The sequence below is a fragment of the Haliaeetus albicilla genome, chromosome 12 (genome assembly GCF_947461875.1).
Source record: "Haliaeetus albicilla chromosome 12, bHalAlb1.1, whole genome shotgun sequence".
NCBI lineage: Eukaryota > Metazoa > Chordata > Aves > Accipitriformes > Accipitridae > Haliaeetus > Haliaeetus albicilla.
This window is the reverse complement of record NC_091494.1, coordinates 35,550,189-35,577,640: the sequence shown is the minus strand read 5'-3', so window position 1 is coordinate 35,577,640 and position 27,452 is coordinate 35,550,189. Positions and strand designations below refer to the sequence as shown.

Sequence of the window (27,452 nt, the reverse complement as noted above, 5' to 3'; positions counted from 1 at the left end):
TGCTCGTGCCTTATCTCCCACGCTCGGCACGGTGACGTTTTCCCCAGCTCTGGGCACACCGGCAGCAGCCGGGCCCCTTTCCAAACACAACACCCGTTAGAGGCCAGCTTTGAAAAGCAACTACCCATTCACTCCTTTCACCGCTGCTGCCTGCGCGGGGGTTTTTCCTTCCTGGGGACAGAGGTGAAAAAAAAGGGGCTAAACCCCTCCATGAGCTGGGACAACCAGGATGCGGATGGGAAAACCCACCAAGCAAACACCAGACTACCAGAGAATACCCCCATCCTGCGGGAGGAGGAAGGAAGGATGGACCCCCCCGTGCTGCGCAGCTGCAGCCCCGCCGCCATCCATCCCCACAGCCGCCACGCTCGCCGGAGCCTTTGAAGCCTCTTTTCTCCCCCTCCCACCCACCCACCGCAGGCTGGTTCAAAAGCAGGTTTTGGCAGGCTGCGGGGCGGTGGGGTCCCCGGCACAGGGCCGCCGCCAGCCGGGCTCCCCTGGGCACGGCGCCTCGCCCCGCTCCTGGCTCGGTCTCGGCGGAAGAGGGAGTTTTGCCCGTTTCGGCAGAGTTTCTCGGCGTCTCTCCGCAGGCATGCCCGTGGCCCTTCCAAGCAGGCGTGCGGCTGCGAAGCCGGTCCAGCCCGTCAGACCTACAGCGCGCAGGGAGAGGAGGGGAGGACACAGCTGAGGACGCTTGGGAACTCGTCCTCGAAACTTGGGCTTCAAGGGATGTGGCCAGGGCCACACTTGGGCTTGGTGGCAGAGCCGGGTCCAGCCGCCTGCACGGCCTGGGGCAGGACCGGAGCAGGCAGGGTGCCCAGACATCCCTGCACCACCGCCAGCAGGGAAAGCCGTCGGGTGTAACAGAGCCTGAAACGATAAGGATCCTGCCCGAGGCTGGTCCTGGCTCTTTTCCGCAGCCAGACCACACAGAGCAGCCAGAGCTTGGGACAAACTTCCCTCAGGAGCAGCAGTGAAGAAGAGGATGGTCCTCCTCGGTGAGGGGGGACGGCATGCCGGGCTTGCCGACTGCCACAAAGGCGCATCCAACATCATTGCAAAATAACCCCCAAATTGCAAAAAGGATCAACTTCTTCCCCAAACAGCTGTGGACCCGCTGCCGCTGAGAGAAGGAAAAAGACCGGCAGGACATGAAGGGAGGGTGGGTGTTTCTGCAGAGGACAGGGACACAGAGCTCTGGTGGCAAAGGCTAACAAATCACAGGAGAGATATTAAACCTCACGCTTCGAGGCTTAAGCTGAAATAGCTACTAGGGATTAGTAGGAAATTTAAGGGGGAGGGAGGGAGCAAGTTATCCCACATCTGCCTGCTGCAGTCTCACAGCATGCGGAGCAGCATTGTCCCACTCCTGCCCAGCCAGATGGGTGACAGCAGCATCTGAGGGCCGGCACCGCTCTTGGGAAAAACTTGCTGAGCTTTGTGCAGCCGGCATGCAGCAATGAGGGGCACCAACCCAGGCGCGGGGATAAAGCCAAGGCCCCCTGCAAGCTTTGCTACCATTTAACAACTTGCTAGGTAGGTCACAGCCCAGACACAGCTGAGTCCCAGGCGCCCACCCCTGTCCTTGATATATCCAAGGTCTGGAAAACCCCAACATAGCTGGTGAAATGAGGTAAGTCACTAGTGAAACGGGGCAAGTGGCTAGCCAAAGCCGGCCGAACCTCCCCAAGGCAGCAGCTGAACGCCGGCAGGGCTTTACTCCCTGTCCTTGAGAGTTTAACACCAGTTTGCTCAGCTGCTGCCCTTTCTTTGCACTTCGCACACGTTTAAACACAAACCTTCACCACTCCCTCAAGGAAGGCAAACAGTAAGTCCAGCTCCCATCGCCTTCCATAGTTCCCTCCAGCCCACGGCTATCACAGGGGAATCACACCCCCGCCCACCAGCATCACCCCAGCATCCCCCCAGCCCCTGTCCCTTAGCCCTGCACGGCCGGGATGGGGACACCCAAACCTTGCCAGGCACCGTCCAGCTCCAGGAACCATCACCCCTTCCCAGAGACGAGAGCCCCAGCCGGCGGGGGGGCTCTGCCTCTCACCTCCCCCGGGGAGCCCCCAGCCCATCGGTGCCGCGGCGGCCGCCCCGGCCCGGCCAACTGGCGCATTGTTGGTGAGCACGGCCAAGCCGGGGACGTGATTGATCGCTGGGGAGAAAGGCCAAAGCCGTGACGGGTCGTTTAACAATTTCAATTAAACTCTGCAGCGCTCCGACGCAGAGGGGAGGAGAGAGGGAGAGAGAGAAGGAAATTAAAAAGCGGGACGTTTCTATTGCTGCGCCAGGGAACCTCAGCAAAGCACGGCTGGCTCAGCAGGAGCAGCCCGGCTCTCCCGGAGGAGACCCCCTCCCTGGCTGCAGAAGTGACCACAGCATCGACCCAACGTCCCCTTCCCGCAGGCAGGATGCCCGCCCTCGCCTGCCCTTCCCCTCCTGCCCCCAAAACTTTCTCCCTGCCCGCCCCACCGCCTTATAATAATAGGTGCTGTGACCCACTTGTACAGCAGCGCTTGCGCAGGGAGGAGGGCTGCGCACGGTGAATATTAAACAACGTGTCCCTGAAGTTCCCGCTGCCGGGACCGGCGCTTGATTTTTGCTTACGTGCAGTGACTTTTTTAGGCACAGGAAGACCCAGAGGGCTGATCACAGCGACCAAGCTCCCAATCCACTGAGACAGCAGAAGGGCTCTTAGAGGGATTTTGAAAAAAATATATATATAATCAGCATCTCAGCTTGTCATATGGAAAAGGCGCTTTAATGAACAGCAAATGCAGCAAATGCTCGGCTCACATGGCATCGGCGAGAGGAGAGAGGGGGAACTGTAAGGGATGAGGAGCAGTGATGCCCTCCATGCCAGGGATGAGCCCCTGGGACCAGGCAAGCCTCCACAGAGGGTCCAGCACAGGAGCCCCACCGAGGGCTTGCAGCGGTGGCCTTGCAGGGGTCTGGGCTTTTTGCACCCTCCTCCTTATAAAGGAATAAAATGAAAATAAGCAGAGGGAGCTGCTGACGCCGCTGCAGCGGGGGAGTTAAACACACACATTCACGTGGGTGCCCCACGGCTAGAGGGAGGGGAAGATGCCAGAGAGAAAACACAGACGGGGTTTCACTGGGAGAGAGTTACTGGAAGGGACTGGAGGAAACAAGTATAACTTCACCCCTCCAGGTGCACAGGAGGAAGAGAGCCAAGGGCACCCCAGCCTGCCCACACCGCCTGGCCATGGGACACCAGCTCAGGGGAATGGGGCTGCATCAGCCAGCAGGACGCTCACATTCTGATGTTATTTATTGCCTTGGAGGCGTCCTTCAACCCGCCTGCGCAGGCAAACCTCTCTCATTCCAGCTCAGGGACCCCATACAGGCGCAGTCCCTGAGCTGCAAGCGTGGGCAATGGCACCCAGTCCCTTCACCCAGAGAGTAGGCACCAGGCACCCCCTGTTCTGGGGTGGAGGTGGCCCCCAGCCTTCCTGCATGCCCAGCAGTCCAGACTTGCAAAGTTTTGGCCCCAGTCAAAGCTTTCCAGTAGCTGACCCAGGGGAGTTAATGCCCTTCTAGCATTTATAATCCCTAGCCTAACTCACGTTTCTCAGCACCAGCTTCCCCTTCCTGAGCTGCTCCTAAGAAACCTTAAAGCTTCTTCTCCTGCCCCACTTTCCCCTCTCCTTCCCCTGGACAGTTTTTTCCCCTCCAGCTTTGCCACACACACCCATGAGACCCCCCACGACATGCAGCCCTGGCAGGGGGTCCCACACCCCCCAGCCCAGAGCAGCTCTCACAGCCCAGGCAGGTGCTGTGCACCTTCCCCCCACCATGACCACACTGAGAGCCCTTTTATTTACTTTTCCCAGTCTCCTTCTCTCGTTAGGTCATGAAAAGCAGCCAGGAGCTCAGCTCTCTACAAGGGCACCGTGCCACTAGCCATGATCTGCTCCTCCACCTTGCTACCCTTCCCATCTCCTCCAGATGCCATGTGGTGCCTGCAGGACCCCAGTGCCCTTGGAGACCCCCAAAAGCCCGACGTTTGCTCTGAGCCATGCTTGCCACTGACCTTTCTGAGAGCGTGTGCAAGAAAACAGCGCTGCTGAAGGGTTAAACATTACCAGACTGAAATTCAAGGCTTGACGATTGGTTCCAGTTGACTGGCTGGGATGATAATTTTTCACAAGATAAATACAGCCAGGAGCAAGTGGCAATCGCTAAAGACCCTTTGTAGCAGCGTCCCCCCCTCAAGTGGCTTCGCTTCCCTCCACCGCCGCCGTTTCCCTTCACCCATCCCTGCTCAGTGGCCCAAGCTTCAGGGCTCCTGGCCCCGAGCCCAAGGGGAACCCCAGCCCTGCAGGGAGGATCGCTTACAGCCGGGTCATTCATCCGCATGGGCTGCGCTTGCGCTCCTGCCTCCGGCCACAGCATAACTCATGCACCGGGGTTCAGAGCCAGCACTTGCACCCTGGCTTGGATGGCACTGAGCCCGCTGCCAGGACTCACACACTGGGACAGGCGGCAGTGCCCGGCCGGGGAGAGGGAGCCCACAGCTCTGCACCGGTGTACTCACTGCTCTTAGATGCCTTGATCTTGGCCACTAGTTTCTGCACACTGGGTACGTCCCCGTTCTTCACGGCCTGGATTAGCTCCTGCTCTCGCCCCATCGCAGACAGGTGGGAGCAGCAGCAGCGCAGAAGGCAGAGACCCTCGGATCCTGGAGGTTTATAGAGCCATGAGAATAAGCCCCTAATTCCTCAAAACACACTTTGACGGGAGATGAAATCCAGCAAGAAAGATGCTTTACAATCCCATGGGACATAAAAACCAGAAGGAGGAAGTCTTTCTGTTAAGGGCAGAAGTCCATTTCTGCGTCTGGAGGAGCAGGACCCGGGTGGGATTTGGTTGGAGAACATGCGATCAATTAAAACAAGAAATAGTTCAGCACCTAGGGACGGGCTCCTGGCAGCACCAGAGCTCCGCAAGACCAAGCCAGGTGGCTCGGGGCAGGGTGGCCAGTGCAGTCGGCATCAGGATGCCCTCAGCCTCTCGCAGCGCTCCCGGAGCCAGACGTGTCGTGCTTTGCTCCCCTCGCCAGGCTCTGCTGTGCTGATGAGTCCCTAATTCTTCCCAAAGGGATTATGGGCTCGTCGCCATCTGGAAGTTATAGATCCTCCCTCTCTGGTGCTCATTAGCCCCTTCGTTTCAGCATTCCTCTTGGCGACAGCGCTGCAGCCACGCTGGGGAGCCCCGTGCACGGCCGAGCCCTGGAGTGGCAGCCCGGGACCTGCAGAGGGGAAAAGCAGAGTCAGCCCTCGAAGGCCATTTACCTCCCGGCTCCGTCGCGACAGCTTTTGTATCCGCACCGAAGAACGAATACTTTGACTATATTTAGTCCTGGCGGGACTTGGCTTGTCCTCGTGTTAAACGGAGAGAGAAGAACCTGTGGAAGAAACCTCCCGAGGATGCTGTTGGGGGGTGGCCAAGGAGCAGGACGGGAGTACAGCTCCTTCCCCGTCCCCCTGGGGCTGCACACACTCTCCCCTCCCTAAAGGCAGCACATGGGGCTCGGGGCACTACAGCATCTCCCCCTCTCCTTTCCTGGTGGCAGCACCCAAGGGATGGAGCTGGAGAGGTTTAGCCAAAGTCCTCTACAGCCCATGGGAGTGAGTCAGCCTGCCCAGCACTATTCCCCTCGCATGCAGGTGTACACCCTCGCCCTCCAAATCACCCATGAAGCTCAGTGCCCTGGGACCCAAGACAGTCTTTAACCACTACACGAGCTCTCTCTGGCCCAAGTAAGGAACTGGGTGTAATTCAGCAGCACAACCATGCTCAGGAGAACAGAATCAAGCCCACAGCCTGGCCAGCTAGGATACCCCAGAGAGGGCATGGGGTTCCGTGGCAGCAGTTCACACCTCCCAGCCCATGCTCTCCCCTGCTGCGCCTGGGCTGCCCAAACTGGGTGGCAAGAAAATCCCTCCTGGTTCAGGGCCATGCATCTGGCAGGCTGCTCCAACGCCCGGGGAGGAGCGTGTGCGCAGGAGGGCAGGGAGCACGCGCCGTGCCAGCTGCAAAGCCGTCACCAGATCACCCTGCAACTCCCCCTGTACCGATCCGGGCTGCATCGGAACCGGCTCCAGTTCCCCCGCCATGGCTCAGGCATGCCGTCTGCCTTCCCAGAGCGCTCGCCCTCAGCCGTTTATATAATAGCGGGTGTCGCTTCCTCCAAGCAATTGAGGTCACCGTTTTAAGGATGGAAGCCACAGGGGAGAGAAGGCAACAGTGGGAAGAGAGGTCCTGCCTGGGTCGGGGGCAAAAACAGAAGGGGCGTCCCATGGCACAGCGTCACTCAGCCCACCCGCGGTAAAGCTAGAAGCTGCAGCTGCCCACGAGCACAGACCCCCCCCACGGGCTCCCCATGCTCCAGCCCTCCCCAGGGTGCAGTGGTATTCAGGGCAGCAGGAGAGGCGATGCTCCAGTGCCAGCTTAGCTTCTGGGACAAGGGGATGCTGAGATTCCCACACCAGGCTGAGGGGTTCTTCCCCCATCATTGTTCCCCTGGGGCCCACAGTTCATTCAGCTGATAAGCCCCTCGGCACTGGGGCTGCTTGGGGGCTTGGTACCAGGCACTGAGGCCAGTGCCTGCCGAGGTCAGCTGTCACCTCCCCACATCCATCCTGGAGCGCCCACACCAGCTTATCTACCTTACAACAAAGTTTCAGCCACTTGACTCAGACTAACCTCTTGCCACAAACAAATCCCCTCCCGAAACCTCCTGTGCTACACCGTTTTCAAAACTATTTCATTTAACCCTATGCACTGCATCCCACTTTGTGCTGCTCTTCAAAAGCACAAAAAGTGAGCGTGAGGGCGCTGAGACTATTTACTCATGTATTAAAAAAGTCTGTACGGCCTCACTTAGAAAACAGCCCTGTGCTGCTTCTACCTCTCCCGGAGCACACGAGGCTCGGCGAATAACTGGGAGGTACCGAGAACTCCAAATACAGACCTCCACCTCTTCAGCCTCTCGAGAGAGGAGCAGCAGCGAAGGTAAAATTTGAGAAACTCACAAAGCTGGAAAAGCAACAGCAAACAGCCCTCCCACCCGAGCAGAGCCGAGCCTCCAGCCCAGGAATCCACCTGGAGAACCAAAGTATCCCAAACATTCCCGCAGCCAACGGCGGCGCCGGGAAAAAGGAGAGAGAGGAGGAGAAAACAAAACAAAACAAATCAAAACAACAACAAACCAATTACGTAAGTGGAGAAGGAAAGATGCGAAAGAGCAGTAGGCACCAAGACTGGGTCCCGAAGGGACGGGTGGGGGAAGCTCACCTCCCCCGGGAGGCCCCCGGGAAGCCCCGCGCTGCCCGCCGCCGGAGCGAGGCCGGCCGGGCAGGCAGCGATGGGCGCACCCGTCGCGCCTCCGTGTCCCCCCCACCGCCCCCGTCCCGAGACCCCCGGGACCCGGACTGGGCCGCTCCCTCCTTCGGGGAAGGCTCGGGAGGATTTTTGCCCCCACCGAGACGGGTTGCTCCGCTGCTTCTACGAGCGGCCCGAGCCCCGCAGCCGGCGGCCCCACTCACCTGACCGGCGCTCCCAGCCGGGGCGAACCGAGCCGCACCGGACCGGACCGAACCGGACCGCGCCGTGCGGTACCGCTCCGGACCAAGCCACGACGAGAAGTACAGAGCCAAGCCGAGCAGCAACTTGCCGAGCCGTGCGGAGCGGGACCGGGACCGGACCGAGCGGCGCGGTCCCGGCTGCCCGGCTCGCAGGGCGGCGCGGCGCTCGGCAAAGTCCCGCTCGGGCTGGCCCCGTCCCGGCAGGAAATCCCTCCCCGGCCCGGCCTGATTGGAAAAGCCCGGCGGGTTGTGCGGGCTGGGCAGGGCCGGGGCTGCTGTCACTCACCGTGATGCGCCGGCAGATTTAGGCAGGGGCAGGGCCGCGGCAGCGCGCCGCACCGGCACCGCTCCCGCCCCGCACCGGGGAATGCCCCTGGGGCTCCCAGGCAAAAGGCTCGCTTTGAGAGCCAACGCGGTCCGGGACCGGCAAGGTACGGGACCGAACCGGTGGTCCGGGACCGGCCCCCGCTGGGAAGTACCCAGTTCTCGACCTGGGAGTGACCCGGTGGTCTGGGACCAGCCCCAGGGGGGGTGATCCCCCATCCTCGACCCGGGACCGACCCGGTGGCCCGGGACCGCGGGGCGATCGCCCACCTTCAGCCCTGGTCCGACCTGGTCAGCCCTTTGCCCCCTCCACCACCAACCACCCTGGCAGAGGGGCTGCCCAAAGCTGCTGATAGCACCCACAGGACCAAAATCCACCACTCCCCCAGCTGTCCAAGCCCCAGATTAATCTTATTCTCACAAAGCACTAAAACCACGAAAAATCACCCCATTGTGCCAGTCCTCAACAGAAACACCAAAGCTGAATGCTCCCCTGCGTACAGTTCTCTTAAAACAAGAGATTGCCTAATAAAGCTGGACAGCTTTTGCTGCATGATACTACTGGATTATCATCAACTAATCAGATTAAAAACACACGGAGGCTTTGATTTTATTCACCAATTGCCCAGCCCACAGCTCCCTGGGGGAGCTGCAAAGATCGGTACCTCTTCGAACCAGGCTCTGAGACATTTCACCAAATGATGGTTTCGTGAGCAATCCCATTAAGGGGGATCCTCAGCAAAGAGGAGGAACTGACATTTCAAGACACACCCTATCTTTTCAGTTCAGGAATAAAGAGATTATTATGCACATCTAATTATAAATGTCAACATTTTACAGCTGCTATGTTGAAGCATGAAGCTGTAAGTAGCCCTGCTAGGACGGGCTGTGAAGTGAAAGGTCTCGTTATTCCTCCTGTGAGTTTTGCCAGAGCTTGTAGAGCGCAGTGACATTTATAATAATCCCCTGAATTTATGTAGTACCTTTTGTCCTCTTAAGGATCTTAATTAAGCTTTGCAGCTCTCTGGGCACAGGCTAAACCCACTTTGCAAAAGAGGAGCCCAGGCCCTGCGTTGTACAAAATGTGCGTCCTGTTTCAGGCAGGGGTAGGACATTTCCACCCCGACAACCTCCGGCAGCACACCATTACACTGCAGTAAGGACATGCCACACCGATATTCCCACCCAAACGTTATGACGCTTCAGTTACACTCGTGTGGTTAAAGCTGGGTAATTTAAGCTTTAGTCTCTGGTGTCATGCAAGACTTTTGAATGGAGGGTACCACTAGAAGGTTTACCCCGATTTACTAGAAATCCCCAATTTCTAGCACAGCCTTTGAACATTAAAGTATGTATTGGCGCTCCCAACTCCACACCGAAGCCCAATGCCTTCGCTGTACAGCAGACAGGCAACAGAGCGGGGATGAGCATGAGCAGGCAGTGGCCCCCGTTTCCTATCGCGTACCTCACAGCTTTCCATAGACTCTCAGAGGGTGAAAGGCTGGTGGGTGATCCCAGCACAAAGACCTGCCAGCAGCTCCAGCCATGTCCACCTAACAGAGCCGACAGACCTACCATGACATTTATTCCCCTGTGTCCACAGAGCAGGTGTTGAGAGCATCGATTGAGTTTCCACTGCAGAGAGACCCCTTTAACATTTTGCTACCTCTCTGCACCGGGGCAAGATGTTTGCAGACTAGGGCGTTTTCGGGGTGCAGGCACCCTTGGGTGGCCGGACCTGTCCTCAGCCCCTGTAGAAAGGTGCCCAAGGCAGCACCAATTCGTGTTCCTCACTTTGGGTGCGGGACCTGGGGGCTCCCACCCAGGCCAGGCTGCTCGGGTTCGGCGGGGCCCCTGCTCCTGCTTTCAGCTCTTCAGGTCGATGTTGCCATCTAGAGGCCCCTGCTACAACAATCGTCTCCTTGCAAAGTATTGTGAAGGAGTTAGTTTGGGGTTTTAAATTCAATGCAACATTTCAAAGCGGCTTTTTTGGGTTAGAGGCTGAAGGGGAGGAACAGATTAGTTGCTCCTAGATGTGCTGTGGTTTTGACTTAAAATGTCACTCCACAACACTTTGCCAGCTCTCCCCAGCCCATGTCTTGGATGGCTGATCGATGGCCACAGCTCATCCGAGCTCGTTTTGCAGCCCCAGCAGCTGTGCATACCCCTCCTGTCTACTCTGAGACTATTTTGAGGACGGGGTAAAAACTCAAAGTGATGCACATGCTGCCAGGGAGGGAAGCATCCCCACTGGCAGAAGCAATGCACACAGCAACATCCACAGCAGCTCCACTGCCAGCACTAGCTCCAGGTGAGGCCGTGACAGACACGGCTTCAAGATTTGAGAGTGCAAGACTCCTACTCCCAAGCCTCACCCGTGAAAGCCAAACTTGGAAAGTCACGGCTGTCTCATCCCCAAGCGGGTAGGAGGTCTGCAAAGGCCCATACCAGATATCCAAAACATGTTAAGTATGTAATGAACCAGCTGGATAGAGGTATTTTTCTCTTCTCTCAGCTGTGGCTCAGGCTCCTCCTTTCACTGCTGTTTAAAACCGCAGGAAACACGCCCAGCTCAACGCAAAGACTTGCTGCTGCAACCCCAAGGCTGCCTCTTGCACCCAGGCAGGGGAGGTTCAGACTAACATGGGAGTGAAGGCAACTGTGCAGGCAGGGAAGGATTCCCATAGGCAGACAGGGTGCCTTTCCCTGGGTGGCTGTGCAGACACCGAGGCCCAGACAGTCCTAGTTCAGGGTCAGAGTGGGGCTGGAGACTGGTACCTGCACACCCACGAAGGCAACCCCACTACGGCACAGGCTGTGGCACCCCATGTTGGCACCACAGCATCTGTCCTGCAGGGAGGAAAGTGCAGGTTGAGGATGAAGCAGGGTGAGGAAGAGCCTCTCCTGAACTGAATCAGGTCACAGCAGAAAGCAGGTTATTGCCCACATTCAAAGCTCCTGACATTCATTCCCACAGCACCTGGGTTACTTAGCACCAGAAGGCAATGTATGCCCCACTGCTGGGCTTTGGTCCTGCCCATAAGCAGCCCAGCAAGTCTCAGTCTCATTCCCCATGGTCAGCAGTTACACCCCATCCCCAGGGACCCTTTCCTGTGCAGGCATCCATCCGCTCCCACGTTAAGTCCAGGACAGGCATTTCCCACCTGGCTCAGCACTCTACCTCACTGGCTGCAGTGTCAAGGGCAAAGCTGGAGAAGGATGGGGGATCCAGACACACAAGGTGTTTATGTATGCATTCACTCCATCGCCTTTTCTAAAGCTTCCTGGCAATAGCTTCTACTGGAAGAAGTCCAAGGAGCAAAATTAGGGTGTTTGATCAAGAGGGAGACGCACTGCCCACAAGGAGGAGGAGGATGCTGTGCTCCCAGGGACCAGGCTCTGGCAGAGAATTGTTTAGGCTGGTTTGGCCTCAGACACCTCCTGCCCCCACACACGTGCAGCACAGCTGCTGCCTGCAGCCTCTGGCTGGCCACCACCACCAGGAGGGCTTCAACACCAGGACACAGCCCAGCCCCAGGCCAGAACCTCGACACAGCTCCATGTGCACGTGCCCCACGAAGCCAAACATCAGCCGTAGTGTGAAAAGCAGCAGTGACTGCCCTTAGCAGAGCTGATGGTACCTGCTGCTGGCAGACAACAACATAAACCACACCTAGAGTAAGGTCTCCAGCAGGTAACAGAGCTTTGGGGGTGATTTAGGAATCTCTGCTCAGCTACAGTCTTCTACAGCAAAGAAATCCGCCCCCCACGTGCAACCTCAAGTAACCAGCCCTCTGTTACATCATTTCACTGGAGTCCAGCTCCGAGCTCCCTCAAAAAGCAACTCCACAGCCTCAGCTCATACAGGAGCTGGGAGTTACAGCCAGCACCTGCCGCTGCCCTGGCACCGCAAACCCTATGCACAATCCCTTCCCCTGCATCCAGTGGGAACTTGGGCAGGTGCCAGCATGGGCTCCCAGCAGGAGCAGCCTTCCCTCATGCCAGCGCTCAGCTCCTGCCGGACTCACCTCTCCAGGCACACGTGTGCTGCTGCTCACACTATCCTCCCCGTCCGCCCGCTTTCCTCCTCCTCCACAAGCCTCCCTGTGCTGACAGTCACTTCTTTCTGGTCCTGTGCCTTTTTTTTTCTCTCCGTCTCCCTTGCTTAGTCCCTCACTCAGGAAATTAAAGATAATCCTCCCTCTTTTTGCCGCCGGATTCCCTGTTTAACATTCGCTGCATGTGCTTCCACTGATTCAAAACAGGATTAGACTTTCTGTTGCTTTGATGTCAGTTGGGCTTTGCACTTAAGGCGGGGGGGGGAAAGAAAATGTCTGTTAACAAACCTCTTGTGTTCTGCTCATCCTCTTGCACCCATCCTGGAAATGAAGGTCATGCACATTTACCTGCAGAAACTGGGTCTCCTTCCAGGATCAACCTGGGGGGAATAGACCAACCTGCAACCCCAGCACTGCAGTCCCTGTGCTGGGCGTTATTCTCTGGAAACTCCCAGTTTTCATCCTGACTCCGTTATCATCCAAGAGCATGGAGGCTGAATGACTCCTGTGAGGAGGGAGGTGTCATTAATCATCGGAAAACCACAACTCGTTGGCTGTCAGTGAATATCGCAACCTCCAGCTGCTGTGCAGCAGGGAGCATGTGGGCCACCGGCATCGCTTCAATAGAGATCAGGGCTCAGGGCTCCCTGCCGGGAATACCCCGAGCTGCTCATTTCTAAGGGAGAAGCAGGTGCTACAGAATGGCTAAGATGGAAATCCATACCCTGCTCCCTGTGGTGTGACACTTGCACTACAGCACAGTCCATGAATCGGGCATTTCCCTCTGCTTCCTCAGGCCTGAGCTTCTCCCTTTGGAGGACAAGGACTTGGGGTTATTTTCACTGGCCGGTACCTCCAATGACAGTCCAAAGCAGACGAAGAGCATTTTTCTCATAGTATCTGCGACAGTCTTGCTTTGACTCTGAGACACTGCTCCTCAAGTCTACAATGTCCAAAGTAGCCCACAGCACAGTTTGGAGCTACCCTGCACTGATCTCACACCAAAAGAAAAGAACCTTTTACATGGGCTTCTACAGAGCCATGACCAGGGCTGGGATCTGACAGCGGGTCCTATTCCTGCTCATCCAGGACAGCCCTTTCCCGGAGTGTCTAGGGGCTCACAGGTGGTTTCTGCTACCTGGTGCTCCAGCTCCATTCCCATCTAAGCTTTCACCACACAGGCAGCCAGGTCTCCTCTGGGTAACAAGCAGACCTTGGGACTCCAGAACTGGAGATGTTCAGATGGACCTGGAACCATCCCAGCAACTTCTGCAGGTTATTTGGGAAAGTGGTTTCGCGACTGAGCTCAGTCCAGCCGTGGCCAGGACCCACCTCCCAGCCTGGTCCCCAGAGAAAGGCACAGCCAGCACCTGCAGAGCAGAAGAGGGGACACAGGGAAGCGCTCCCCAGGATCTAGCAGCTGTAATCCCTCTGTCACCCATGCCATGACACTGCACTGCAGCCCCGGCTGGCACCGGTACTACATCAGGCATCCTCCAGGATTGCCCAGGGACTGGGGGAGCACCTCTGCCAACAGCATAGCATCTAATCCATTTTGCCCGGTGCACGCACACAGACTTGATTAATGCCTGCAATGAGCTCCATCCATCATCGGGGAGTAAAGGAGATTAACTCCGCAGCACGCCTGCCTCACGCTGATCCCATTCTCCAGGCCCCCTGATTAATGGCGAGGCCGCCTTATCTGTCAGGCCAGGAAACATGAATATCCGGGTTGACTGGGGATGAAAGGAAGCTGTGGGTGCTTGGGCTGCAGACAGGGCGCTGCTGGCCCGGCCACAGCACGATCCGCCATTGGGGCCGTGGCAATGCACCCCTGTCCCCAACGCTGCCAGCCCTGCTCCCCGTTCCTGTTGCTCCCTGCCTTTCTGCCCGCTCCGCTCCTTCCTTTCAGTCCTTCCCTGCCACGGTCGCAGGGCTGGCTGGAGGGAAAGCAGCAACTGGAGCAGTGATGCATCCCTGCAGGAATGCAGTGCCAAAACCTAAAGTCTGCGACTCCATTCCCCCTTGACGCTCAGCAAGGAAGATGTCACTCCCTATCCATGGAGGGAATTTGGATGAGCCAATTTGGACGCCTGGAGTAACCCAGCCAAATCCCCTCTCAGGGCTGCGGATGAGGCTGTGACTGACCAGTGCTGCGGAGGGCGGCCGCTCGGCTGGGCTCTTCCCTGAGAGGACACGCGTGTAAAGTGAACGCAAGGAATTAGCAGTGCCATCTGGACAGGCTCCAGCTCCTGCCTCTGGCTTGCTGCTGATGCTTCATTAACAGCTCCCTCCTTTCAGCGCCCGTCTCCTTGGCTTCTGCCACCATCAGCTGGGCTGGAGTTTTGTTGTCTTGGGCTTTTTCCAAGTGGAAATTATTTCTCATTTCTTTTAACAATCAGGACACAGAGAAAGAGACAGGAGAGGAAGGAATTTTCAGGAGATGAAAGGGCAGGATTAAGGACACGGCTTTCGCTTTGTTATCCCCCTAGTGTGGCTAAGAAATTCCTTTCAGGAGGTGGCTTTAATTAACTATGTTTTTCTGATGGGAAAGAAACCTGGACCTAGAGATAGGTCTGGTTTTCTAGGTCTGCTGACAACCCCAGCTGCAACCTCAACAGCCCAGATTCATACACGCATACATACAAAACTTAGCACAGTGCGTTTCAATTTGCTTTACAAAGGCACTGACTGTCACCCCAGTCTCGAAAATAAGGCATAAAGGAAAAAAAAAAGCAGGCATGAGCAAGACTACTGTGCGCAGTGCCAGTGGGAAGAGGATCTGACTGCACTGAACCACAGGGCTACAGTGGCTCAAGATGTGGGAAGGGGCCTTTGCGTAAAGGAATAACCCAGGGCAGGAGGCAGTAGAAATATCTCCATTGCCTTCTAGACCAACAGCCCCTCTCACACAGCAGGAAAAATCAGGGAGGGAAGAGAGAAAGAGGCCCAGTGGCAAACAGGGACATTTAGAAAGCATCGCACTGGTGTATCTGGATCCTGTACTGCCACAAAACCCTCCAGGAACTGAGTCAATCAAAAATAACATTTGGGGCTGATTTTTATCCAGATGAACTCTCTCCAAATATTTTAAGGCAACCAGCAAAATGGCTAACTTCTGGCTTGTTTAACCCTTCTCCTGAAACCCGCATCGAGTCTGAAAACAAGCACCATCTCAGAAAACATCTTGTTCTGTGAGCTTGACCTGCAAAACTGGATGTGGTACTGGGTCTGCCCATCCCCAGCACCACCCCAGTCACCTCCCTGCACCCCAACTCTTCCATGACCTGCTTTGTCTTTCTGCAGCTCAACTTTCTATGTAGACCTGGACACGAAAGACCAAAAATCCACACAGGTTTTCAGAGGAAGCCTCACCCCTGCCTTATGCGATAACAGTAACTCCTGCCAGGGAAACAGCTCACCTGGTCCCTCTGAGAATCACATTTGCCTTTTTTTGAGCCATGTTAAACAAGGAGCTCACACCAAACCCACGTCTTGCTCCTCTCCCGTCTTTCCAACTAATGAAGTCCCAGCTGATAACAAATGCTGATTGCTGTTGCCGAAACGTCTGTCTCTGCTTTTGGCATTTAACAGCCCAAGGGGCTAAGTGGTTTACCAATTATTATTTTCATAAGTGAGCATCATTTTACTCCTTTATCATTTTAAAAGGTTCCCACCTCTTCCAGTGCCCTCAGCCACTGCCTTCAACCCCAGCAGACATCTCCGTGCCCAGCAGTGGCACAGGGCACATATGGCTCATTTGCAGGGAGGAAACAGAGAGGAAAGAAACATCTGACTGCTCCAGCAACCTGACTGCCAAAGTGAGCAGAACTTTTCCTGGGGCCTGCAGGTCCACATCAGCAGGGTTTCCCATTCCATGTTACCACCGCTAACAGCCCCGGTCTCAACACAAGAGTTCAGTCTCACTTGTGATTTACTTATTTATTTTACAGATTTTGTGCTTCTCCACATCTTCTGCAACCTAAGAATTTCCTGGGAGTTGCTCTATCAAACGCTTTACTGGGCTTTGGGCAGAATCAATGTACCGCAGCTCAAAATTCAAGTATTTCTACTTTCCTCCCTGCTGCCCCTGCTCAGAATCAGGCAGCAGGATTGCCGTCTCTCGTTATAAAACACTTTTTTTTTTTTAAATTTTTTTTTTTATTAGCTCTGTCATAAATCCTCGCACTTGGATTTGCAATTTCATGTGACAGCTCTTTCCAGGCACTGACTGGAGTTTATCTTGTCTCCCTGACTTGAGCCTCTCAGGATTTTTAGTTTTGCTTCATCTCGGATGTGTAATTTCCATTTCCAAGTTCAACACCATCATTCTCACTGAAAAGGGTGGCAGAGCGCTCATTTTGGGTTGGGCAGGCATCTGTTCTTGGTCATCATCCCCCCTGCATCAATCCTCCTGCTCTGCCTCATCTTGAGCCCTATGCACAGTTATGCACGAGCTACAGATCTGAGCCAAAACTTTCCCTCCCCCTGTTCAGACTCAGGAGGAATTCAGGTTACAGCTGCTGCCTCCTTGTGCTAATGCCTGTTCTTGTAAAAGAGAAGCACAGTAACTAACACCTTATACCCTACAGCAGGATTTGCCTCCCTTGGGGCTCCTGGCTGTTTCTGTCCAACAGAGAGCTACCAGCAGCTTCTTATCTCTGATGACGGGATCTGCCCATTTCACCGAGTGCACATCCGCATCCCTGACCTCAGCTCATCGGTCGCAGACAGCCATGGAGCCCTCCAGCCTCTCGGCTTCCCTGTCACAGGGCAAGATCTGCTTGGCCCCTTCTTGTTATTTTTGGCTGCGCTTTTGTCTCCGGGATCCTCTAACCTTTAGCAGTGAAAAAAAAAACCACAGAAGGCTGCTGCCCTGGCCTTTGGCTTGCTGCGAGCAACCAGGATGGGCAGAGGCTGAAAGCTAAAACCTCAGATTAACAGCGTGAGACTGGAATGAGCCAGGACTGATCAGGCAGCTCGGACCTGTCATTTCAAGGGCAGGAGGCCTGCAGGGAGAGAAGAGGTGGTCATCTGGTTTCAGATAAATGCCCACTTTGTGTTAATTAATTAGAAATCCAGTGTGGATAACAAGAGTGTTTAGATGATTGTTTAGCTAAGTATTCCTCTAAAGCCATGTATGACTATTGAGCAGCTGAGAAAGGGGATTGACTCTGCTCTATTCCTTATACACACACACACATAAGAGAAAGCAGAGTCTGGGAGTTGGGAAATGGGGGGTTTGCTCAGAGCTTAGTCTCAGGCCATGGCTCCATGTTCATTAATACCAGCCCAGGGCAGTACCAGATCGCACAGTAGCACTGATCTGAATCGAATCAGGCATCAGGACATGACAACAACTTCTTGCCAATCAGCCAGACCATATACGCAGTGCACATCTAGATCGATGACAGCAACACCTGAGTCACCATCAAGTTGCCTTGACGAAGCTACTCCTTCAAACCTTTGGGTTTTCTGTTTGGTTTTTTTATTTGGTCAAATGATTACATTCAGCACACATGCTTCTGTGGGGATACAAACAGTTGTGCTGGGATAATCATTGCAGGAAGATGGATAAGATGCTGCCTAAGCCAGTGCTGTTGTAGAGAGAATTGCTGTCAATTTTTGACCTCAAGCTCAGCATGTAGCTTTAGGGAAATTATTTAACTTTGCCACGTGACATTTTCCTTCTCCGTAGATGAGAAGTAATAGCAAAGACTCACTTTCCAAAAATCAAGGGAGGCAAAATGGATCAGTAGTTAGAAACTACTTTACCAATCTTGCCTGAAAAGGGGTGGGACTGATGTGCAGCTATCGGACAGAGACAGTAATATTCAAGTACTCAGCCAGTATGGAGGGTTGATGCACCACGTCTAACACATCCTGAATGAAATTGTCCCTAGCCCTAAGACCACTGCAAGGGCAAAACTTCACCCATTAGGCTATTTGATCAATATAAACAAAGACAAAGAGCTAAGCAATAAAAATGCAGAGGCCCATTCTATAAGTCTGGAGTTGTGAATAAGGAGACCAGTGAGTTAAAGGGGAGAATTTGCAACTTGGCTCTTAAGTGAAGGCTCCTCTCTCCACAGTGCAAACCAGAGTAGTAGCTAGGTGCTAAATAAATATTTAGCAAATGAGAAAGTCTCCATTTAATGAGAAATTATTTGGTGAAACAAGCTGGGGAAATGCTTTCAGTAGCACAGTAACAGAAGCCGGCGCTGCATTCTGCCCCACGGGATGCTGTGGTTCTACTTGTGTTGCGTAAGACAGGATCTCCAGCTGGGACAGACGCAGGAAATATAACTCATTACTGAAATGCAAGAGCCTTTCAGCATTAAACCACTGTTAGACCAGCCAGATTCACTCCCTAGTCACAGAATTTGCCTAGAAGCAGCTTTGGAAGATTCCTATCTTTCTTCATAACAGTGATGTTGCAGACAGGATGGTCTAAGGGTAGTGGTGATGCCAAGTTTGTAGGAAGAAGTAACTTTTTTTCTTTTATGTTCAAGGGCTGAGCTCCATTTCCACACCTTTATCTACATCATTAGGCTGTCAAGATGGCAGTTCCCTGCTTAAATGTTAATTACTATATCTCTCTTTTAAGATGTGTTTTCAAGGGGTTAGTGCCTCAATCTTCCTTGTAATTACATAGAGTGGTTAGTACCATTCCTCGGCTATATCCCAAGGTCCCTTGAGAGCTCATCCCTCCTGCAATTTCCAGTAGATGAGCACTCACAGAACTAGTCCTTCAGAGAGCTGCTGTCTTCAAGTGTTCAGCCAGATAATGAGCCGATTACTGTGCCTGCTCCTTCTGGCAATGGCGAACTCTATGCACAGACAGGCTATGCATCACCAATTGCTGCAGTTAATATTCCTCTCCTTCTCTCCAGCCTTTCAGCTTGGTGGGGCTGGTTCTACAGAGACCAGCCTGTCTTTGGGGCAAGAACTTCCATAAATTATTGACATAGCAAAAAGGGAGAACCAAACCTTGTCAAAGTCTGAATATAAAAGCCCAATAATAAAACAGTCACATCACCATTCTGGTGAAGTGAATATCATATGCTGAGCACAGTTTTGTCATTGCAGCTGTGACACACATGCATCAGGGATGGAGCGGCTGTGGTTTATTATGCCCCTACGGCTGAGAAGAAGGAATTACAACTTCCTCAAACACAAGGTGGTTTCTAAGTGAACAGCAATATTTGAGCTTGCAAATTAAAAATAATGCTGTGCTTTGGAAACTGCTAAATTTAAATGTCAGGTTCTTTCTTTGAAAGCTATAAGATAGCTCATTCCTCTCCAGGGAAAGTGAGTAGGAGCTTGTCTTTGCAGGGAAAATGTTTGGAATAGCAACTGCCCACTGGTTTCCCATGCAAACACTCATACTCTGTACTTCAAGACTGGATTAAGCAAAATTACATGAAGGCACTCACTGCAGAGGACAGCACCCTGTTCACAATAGCTCTCTTGCCTTAGTTCTGTCATCCCAGTACACAAACTGTAGCTTGCTTTGCAGTAGTAACCCCATAGAGAGGAACATTAACTTTTGCCCAAGATGTGAGGAAAAAAGTTTTTTTTTAAAGAAAATATTAAGTGACTGAGAAACAGCACTTTTCTGCAAGCTCTGCAGGTTCAAAACTGTCTTATATACCATGGATATCTGCCAGGCAAAAACCTCCTGGGCAAATCACCAACTGAGGCAGCTCCAGAGACTCAGCAAAAACCTCACAGCATAGCAGACAAATTGGCCCCAGCCTGTCTCTAATTCCTAAGAGCTACAATGCCTGGGTGAAGCATGCTCCAGATTTTTGTCTGCTGCTGGTCCACTAGAGGACAACCTAATAATGATGAACTCCTTTGGCTTACATAGTAAAAGGCCCATACTGAAAATGCTGCTGCCAAGTCTGGCTTACAACCCATGCTGGCATTGTTGCTGGTATGTGCGTTGGACCTCATTTTTAATGGTACAGATTACTTCTAGTCCTGACTGATACAGCCTTATGAAGCTCCAAAAAATGGCCCCTACAGCTGATGGCAGCCTTTGCAACTACAGAGAAAGAGACGGAAGCAAGGCAGATTTCCAGACAGACAGATGTAGTTTTTATAAAGCAAACCCAATCCCCTACACTGCACTCTACCACAGAGGAAAAGCTGCCTGTTACTGCTGGATTTCTTGCAGACTTCTGACAAGATATCATGCTTTTTCTGTGCAGGAAATGCTCAGAGGTACAGATGGTACAGAATGATCCTTTCACCCTGGTAACATGTGATTTATCAAACCATAATGGAGGAACCAAATTCATGTATAAACAGTGAGCAGGAAGCACAACAAAATCATCAGCTGAAAGCCACAGAAAAGAGCAAGCTACTGCTCTGGCAAGGCACAGAAAAAGAGCAAAGCAGTTTCTCAAAGCCTAAGGGAGCTCTTGCCTAGTATTTTTAAGGCCAAAATAATAGAATACAAATAAAACCTGAGCTAGCAATAAAGCTAATTTCTGGAGCTAGGAAGCAAATGAGCTGTGGCAAGAAGTGGAACAGTAGAAAACAGCAGAGAATTAATTACAAGTGAAGTGTCTCAGGTCGGAATTGGAGTTAGAGGGGTCAGAGGGTCAAAGCAACGGAGTTTTCAGTGAGTAATTTGGTGCCTTGACATCCCCCAACCCCACTAGTGGTGATGTGCCTGTGACTCAGGGATGAGAAGTGCCTATGTCTCTGCAAGAGAGAAAGATACACACTGACGGCAGGAGATCAGAGCTACTTAAAATACAAAATCTGCTATTCCTCTCCCACTGACGATAGCAAGAGCTGGCTGGCTGGCTGTAACTGGGAGGACGCAGATCCTAGCCATCCCTTCGGGGGCGGCGTGTGATGCGAAGGGGCTCTCGCCGCAGCCCTACCGAGGCACTGCCCAACCTCCGGCCGGGAGTCGGCCCCCTCCCACTCGAGGAGGGAGGCTCCCCCCGAGCCCAGCTCGGCACCGGCATTCCCTCCCACCCGACGGCGGTGGAGGGATGCTCTCAGACGACGTGGCTGGCGGAGTCAGCTGCTCTTTGATGTCAGTACCTGCTCCGGGTTCGGCGGGGCGGGAGTGGGCGGGCGGAGCGCAGCGTAGCCGAGCCGCAGACCCTGCTCGCCAGCTGCAGGAGGGCTTCTGCCTCCCACACTCCGCCCGGCCCCGGTCCGCCCCGACGGGGAAAGGGCGGGGGGGCACCCCATCGCCGCCGCGGATCCACTGAGGAAACTTGCCCAACTTTCTCCATCCCTGGCACCAGTACTCACTGCCATGGCCCCCGCCAACTCCTCCCGCAACTTCTCCGCGCCGGAGGCTCGAAACGGCTCAGGTGAGCAGGGGCTGCGCGGGGCGGAGGCGCACCTCCCCGGCGAGGCGGCCGCGCTGGGGCCGGCGCGGGGGCGCGAAGAGCTTTGCAGGGGAAAGTCCTCCTGCACATCCCTCTTGTGCTGCTCTGCAGCGTTGACCCCGGCGCTGCTCGTGCTCAGCGGGGCCGGCCGGCACCCCATAAAGTGGGAGAGGCTGAACGCAGGGATACGGTCGTAGTCGACCCACCTCCCCGCCAGCACCCCACCGCCGGGGCTGCCGGCAGGGGCGAGCCGCCTTCAGCACCCGAGGGCGGACAGCTCCGGGCCCCGAGGGGGGGGCACACGGCGGGCGGGACGGGGCTGACCCCCTCCCTGGGGCTGGGGAGCGGCCCGGGTCCCAGCCCTCCCTCCCGGGACACCACAGCACCAAAATAAAGCTCGACCACCACCGTTGGCCCCAGTGGCTTGAAGCAATTCACTACCTTTTGGCTGTGAGACAGTAATAACTCCAGCAGCCCGTTGGTCTTAGTTGCGGAGATGAACCAGCGCAGCTAGACAGGGAGGGGAACAAGGCGTAGAGAACATGAGACATCTCTGGAGAGGGAAGCAGAGATCCTCATCAGTCTCCTGTTTTCTCTGTGCTACCACTGTTCCCAAATCAATAGTTTAGGGTTGTTCATGACAATTCTCAGTGGTGCAAGTTGGTGAAACTCTTCAACAGAAGGGGTTTTATGTGTGGTCTTTGACTCCCTGTGCACCAGCTTGTCCTTTATAAACTGAAAGTGTGCCTTAGGTGCTTCCTTCTGAAATGCAGTAAAGATGTAGTTTCTTATGTATCTGGGCATGGCTGAGGACAACAATCACCTTAGAGAAAAAAAATTTAGGCCAGTCCTCATTCAGTTCACATAGTGCCATCCCCTTTGGGACTTTTTAAAAGAGTAACAGGGCAGCCACAGATCTACAAGCAAGGAGAAATCAATGCCTGAAGTAGCTGTTTCAGTAAACAAAGTACAGCCAAGCCACTTGTATGTGCACAGCAGCAGCCCTGAAAATTCAGGTTCAGTGATATCTCAAGATGAAAGAGGCTTTAGAAAAAAAGATAACTTTTGAGTATTTGATAGTCATGCACTTCTGACTCCAGCCCATAATACAGACAGGAGCTATAGCTTCACACTAGCTTTCAGCTAAAACCACTTGAAAGTCCTGCTTGTACAAATACCAATAGCAGGAAAGATGCTACAGCTCTACAGACTACCTTTCACACGAAGCCTTCAGGCTTGCACACATTCTGCTTTAAGATCAGCTGAGCTTGTTCCAAACATTACAGGATCAGCATGAGCACTGTATTGATTATACTGCAGGAAAAGGACATTTTGTCCCAATTTCCAGCTAACCAAGTGGCCTTATGTTTCACTCATACAATCCATGCCTACCACATTCATAACAAAGTTTGCGACTAAAAGAGAGGAGAGCAGAACTCATAACAGCTATGTGCAGAACAGCAGGACCAGAGTAATCTTCCAATTTCTAGTCTGCCACGTTCAAGTATTAAGGAGCTGTTTGGATGTTCAGGGGATGCACAGGCTGGATGCTGAAGAGCAAGTATCAGGTCTCAATAGGGTGCTGATGACAGTATGTTACCTGTCAGAAGCCATGTAACATGGGGCATTTTTTTGCATTGAGCAGCCAGGAAGAACAGGGACCATTCAAACCCCCACAAGTGGCCCAGACCAGGCTTTTTTGTCTTGCCAACCAAGCCTGGCTTTCACCTTCAGGCCCCTGCCAGTTCTCCTGTGCCTCACTGGCTGCTTTCCGTCATCTGCATAGAAGCTTTCTGCTAAAATGGTGCAGCAACCACTCTACTGGATTCTGACCTTGGCCTTGCTTATGCCTAAGCTGGCTGCTTTCTAGTGCTAGAACTGAGGCAGTGGCTGCTCATCATGTCCCACTTCTGAGAGCACTGAAATATTACATACCGTTGATACGGCACACACTTTTCCAGCCACAGGCCACCAGTGTAGCTTCAGTTATCTTGCCAATTCAAGCTTCTCTGTCGCACCAAAGTAAATCTGGAGAAGTTAGTACTCAAGAATTCTAGACGTCAAAAATCAGCAAATATGACCTCAGCAAACAGACACCGCTTCGGCAGAGACAACACCTTATGAGAATCTGTTATTTCACTTAATCTCATTTTCAAGATTTCCCTAGGTTCTGTTGGAGGAGACTTCCCCACTTCTCCTACAGGTGTAGGCTGCTAAGGAGATGGAATAGTACAGTGACTGAAAGCATTTCCAATTAACACCACACTGATTCATCTGTAATTCAATGAAAGACACATGCACTCTAAGCTTAGGGGCTGTCATGCATGTCCTTGTAAAAGCCACACAAATAACTCACACAAAGCGTTCCCCTAGAAAAAAACCTCAACAGGTCCCATAGGAGAGGAGTAATGAGATTTGCCTCAGCTGAGGGTGATTTCAGGCTCCATCACACACTGCACATGGCAGTCCTGCAGAACAGAGAGCACCACGATCAATGCCTTACACACCACCTTCTGTGCCCAAGAGCAGAAATCCCTGTTAATTGGCACTGAGGGCTTGTGGCTTCACAATGTGATTTTAAACCTGGGTTAGGGACAAGGCAAATGTGAATTAGATTATGTTTGGGCCTCCTAGCCCAAAGAGCAACAGTCAAGCATCAGTGCTGATAAGCTAAATGTTATCAGGCAAGAATTTTGCCTTGGAAATCCACCTGCATCCAGAACTCAGAGACAGCAGCTTTAAGCCATGTTTTTCTCCTTGTAGAGCTAGGGCACTCCCTGTTGAAGGGCCACTCTGAAACATACTCCCCAAATCCCTGTCTGGCCACACACCTGGAATTCTTTCAAGAAAAGAAACTAGAGAAAGGGAGAGGGGCAGGGAAGGAAGATGGAATGGAGTGCATGCTCTGGCCCAACCCTGACAACAGAGCTATCTCATACTGTACAACAGATAAACCGCCCAACAGACAAGCTAAAGCTTTCTGACAACAGCTTGAGCATTGGCTATATCCAGATTTTGGCACTCATACAGAGGCTTTACTTCTCCAGTGTGCAAAGCACCAGCTGCCTCACCCACTCCCCTCAGAAATGGCTGGACACTCAGCACTCCCTGGAAGAGTGAAGTGCAGAGGCACACCAGCTTGATGTTAGTCTCCCAAAAAAGAGCCAGGGAATTTCAGAGCAGGACAGAAGTACATCAGGAGAGCTAAGGAAAGATGCCTACACATGGCCAGATTTGGGTGTTCTGCTGCATGTACTGAGTGGCAGAGAAGGAAGTGTCAAATCCCCAGCTAAGACCCTCCATACTGCAGAGGATCTTAAGCGCTGTTCCAAGCTATATCTTTGAGGGGGATCTAGCTGCAGGACTGGGCAAGCATACAGAGATGTAAAGAGGTTGCCTCTGGGTTGTGCTCACTGCTTTGGTTTGTCTTGACAGTAGCAGAGAAGCCAGCACCATACACCAATGTGATAATGCCCAGTCTCTTCAGCATCATCTGTTTCCTGGGCATTGTGGGGAACCTCATTGTCATCTACACTATTGTTAAGAAGAAGAAGCTGAGATGCAAACAGACCGTGCCTGACATTTTCATCTTCAACCTCTCCATTGTGGACCTCCTCTTCCTCTTGGGCATGCCATTCCTCATCCATCAGCTACTAGGCAATGGCTCATGGTACTTTGGAGCTCCCCTGTGCACCATTATCACTGCCCTGGACACAAACAGCCAGATCACCAGCACCAACATCCTTACAGTGATGACATTGGACCGTTACCTAGCAACTGTCTACCCTCTAAAATCTACCTATGTCCGGACCCCATGTGTTGCAGCTCTAGTTATCTGCTTGGTGTGGCTCCTCTCCTTCCTGACCATCATTCCCGTATGGATGTATGCAGGTCTTATGCCTCTGGAAGATGGGACCGTCCGCTGTGCTCTCTTGCTTCCCAACCCAGAGACTGATATCTACTGGTTCACCCTCTATCAGTTCATGCTGGCATTTGCTGTGCCATTGATTGTGATCTGCGTGGTCTATTTTAAGATCCTCCAGCACATGGCCACCACTGTGGTCCCATTGCCCCAAAGGAGCCTCCGGGTACGTACCAAGAAAGTCACCCGTATGGCAGTTGCCATCTGCTCTGCCTTTTTTATTTGTTGGGCTCCCTTCTACATCCTCCAGCTGGTTCACCTCGGCATTGACACACCATCCATGGCCTTCTTTTATGCCTACAACTTTGCCATTAGCTTGGGCTATGCCAACAGCTGCCTCAACCCCTTCCTCTACATTGCTCTCAGCGAGACCTTCAAGCGCCAGTTCTTAGTGGCCATCCGCCCTGCAAAAGAGCCATGTCGCAACAGCAGCTCTGTCAACAACAACAGCATGACAGAGGCTAGTGTATGTCTGAAACTGGCACCAGAATCCACCCAGCAGACTCAGTTTCTGGAGGACTTTTCCCCACGTTCACTGCCTGTGACTGTGGCTGTTCACTAGGGTGCTCGGAAGTGACCACAGCAGAAAGCCTTCAGATCTATAAGTTGGTAGAGAAGCAGCAGGTTCAAGCAATTCCTGGTGAAGCATATGAACTACAAGCTTCCACCTCCAAGAGTCCAGGCGCCTCCCTTTTTCATTGCAGGGCTCTGCTCCTACACAGCCCTTGGCCTATGAGATGCTGCATACTGCTGCTTCTTTCCACTCCTGCATGGGAGGACTATATCACACAAGACACTGGGCCCCCAAAGAGGACGAATGGAAAAGAGAGGCAGGACAGAAAGAGGATTTCAAGGGGGAATGTTCACCTTGGAAGAGTAAAACCTTTATCAACAACACTGCCCAATGATTCCTCGTCTCTCGGCCTGACCGGGGTTCCTAAGCAGCATGTCAATATAGAGCTTCTTCATTCAAAACTTGAACCTTTGAAACACAAGGTCATATATTTATTCTTGATAAGAAATCTGACCTGGAAACTTTGACATCTGTGCTCATATCCTAGAAGCAAACAGCAGAGAGAGATCTTGGGGCCAGAAGTCTCACCTAGGTCTGTCACTTGGCCTTTTGGTCCAGCCCCGTCTGCCTCCAGTGGGCTGTATTGTTTGGCAACAAAGACATTTTCAAGAACTGGCTAATTTTGATGCTAATCCTAAATATTTCAAGCAAAATCAGGCAGATAACAATTGCACTGCTTCAAGGGACTGCAAACAATTCTCAGAACTACCGCTGCTAACACCAGCTTTGTGGCTTTTCATGCCAATGAGCAGATTTTCACACTGCTCGTTCCTCATGCTGTCTTGTGCCTCACAGTCTGCATGGCCATCGGGGAACCCCAGGCAGAGGGTTTTAAACATGACTGAAAAACACAATGTGCAGAGATCTGTGGAGCAAAAAGCTGTAAAAAGGCAGCTCAGAGGAAGCAGAGTTGCTTATGCAGCTTCCTCAAAATAACAAATGCTTTACAGAGTTAAAAGAGGAAAAATTAAATGTCTGTGTTTTGTGTATGTGTCTTTAATAGTCAGAGGCTAGCAAATAACTTTGCTTATTACAAAGACTAGAGAAAAGACAGCACACATCAGCTAAATGTGGGGGATTACACTGATAGCCTGCACAGGGTTCCCAGGGGACCGTGCAGGCATTGTTCAACACTTTGTCAAACATGGAAGAACTGGTTACTGTAGATGAATTTAGTAAAAAGAAGAATTAAAAACATCATACAGCACAAAAGAATTTGTTACCATGCTTACGGTTTCATGCCACCAGCCACCCACAATATACCCAGAACAGAAATTCACCCCTACATACCAAAACTGTGTCACCTGCACAAGACTTTCTAAGCCACATGCACGCTTATGGGTCTGCCTAATGCACACATGCCACACATGCAGGTGTTTAAGTACAGCCAATAATTCAGTCTACACCCTGTAGAGAACACAGCCATTCACTTGCATCTGGTGATCAAAGCAGGCTGGTGTGCAACACCAGCACTTTTGACATCATCAGGTGCATCATGTTGCTTTTTAAGCCATTGAACAAACCTCTTAACAGGGTCTCTCTGTATTTTCATTCCATGCTCTGTCAACCTGCACCCACCGCAGCAGCACATCC

The 27,452-nt window shown here is 52.9% G+C and overlaps 2 protein-coding genes across 5 annotated transcripts in view; one reads left to right on the top strand and one right to left on the bottom strand.

Annotated features, from left to right (window-relative positions):
- Window positions 1-7,823, bottom strand: part of CASKIN2 (CASK interacting protein 2) — a 35,791-nt gene extending 27,968 nt beyond the window's left edge. For 2 of the 4 annotated variants that reach the window (XM_069799077.1, XM_069799081.1), the window contains exons 1-2: window positions 7,581-7,822; window positions 4,568-5,281 (exon numbers count right to left, since the gene is read on the bottom strand). In XM_069799077.1, coding sequence (XP_069655178.1) covers window positions 4,568-4,661 — 94 coding nt within the window. In that variant the 5' untranslated portion in view covers window positions 4,662-5,281; window positions 7,581-7,822. Of the gene's footprint in view, window positions 1-4,567; window positions 5,282-7,580 lie in introns of all 4 variants that reach the window. The other 2 variants (XM_069799078.1, XM_069799080.1) reach the window with 2 other exon arrangements.
- A 13,089-nt stretch (window positions 7,824-20,912) lies between these two features.
- LOC104314706 (melanin-concentrating hormone receptor 1) lies at window positions 20,913-27,056 on the top strand. The gene is given in 3 exon segments (XM_069799621.1): window positions 20,913-21,202; window positions 21,205-21,345; window positions 24,799-27,056. Coding segments are annotated over 3 exon segments (1,377 nt in total). The 5' UTR covers window positions 20,913-21,015; the 3' UTR covers window positions 25,848-27,056.
- Window positions 27,057-27,452: the final 396 nt, after the last annotated feature.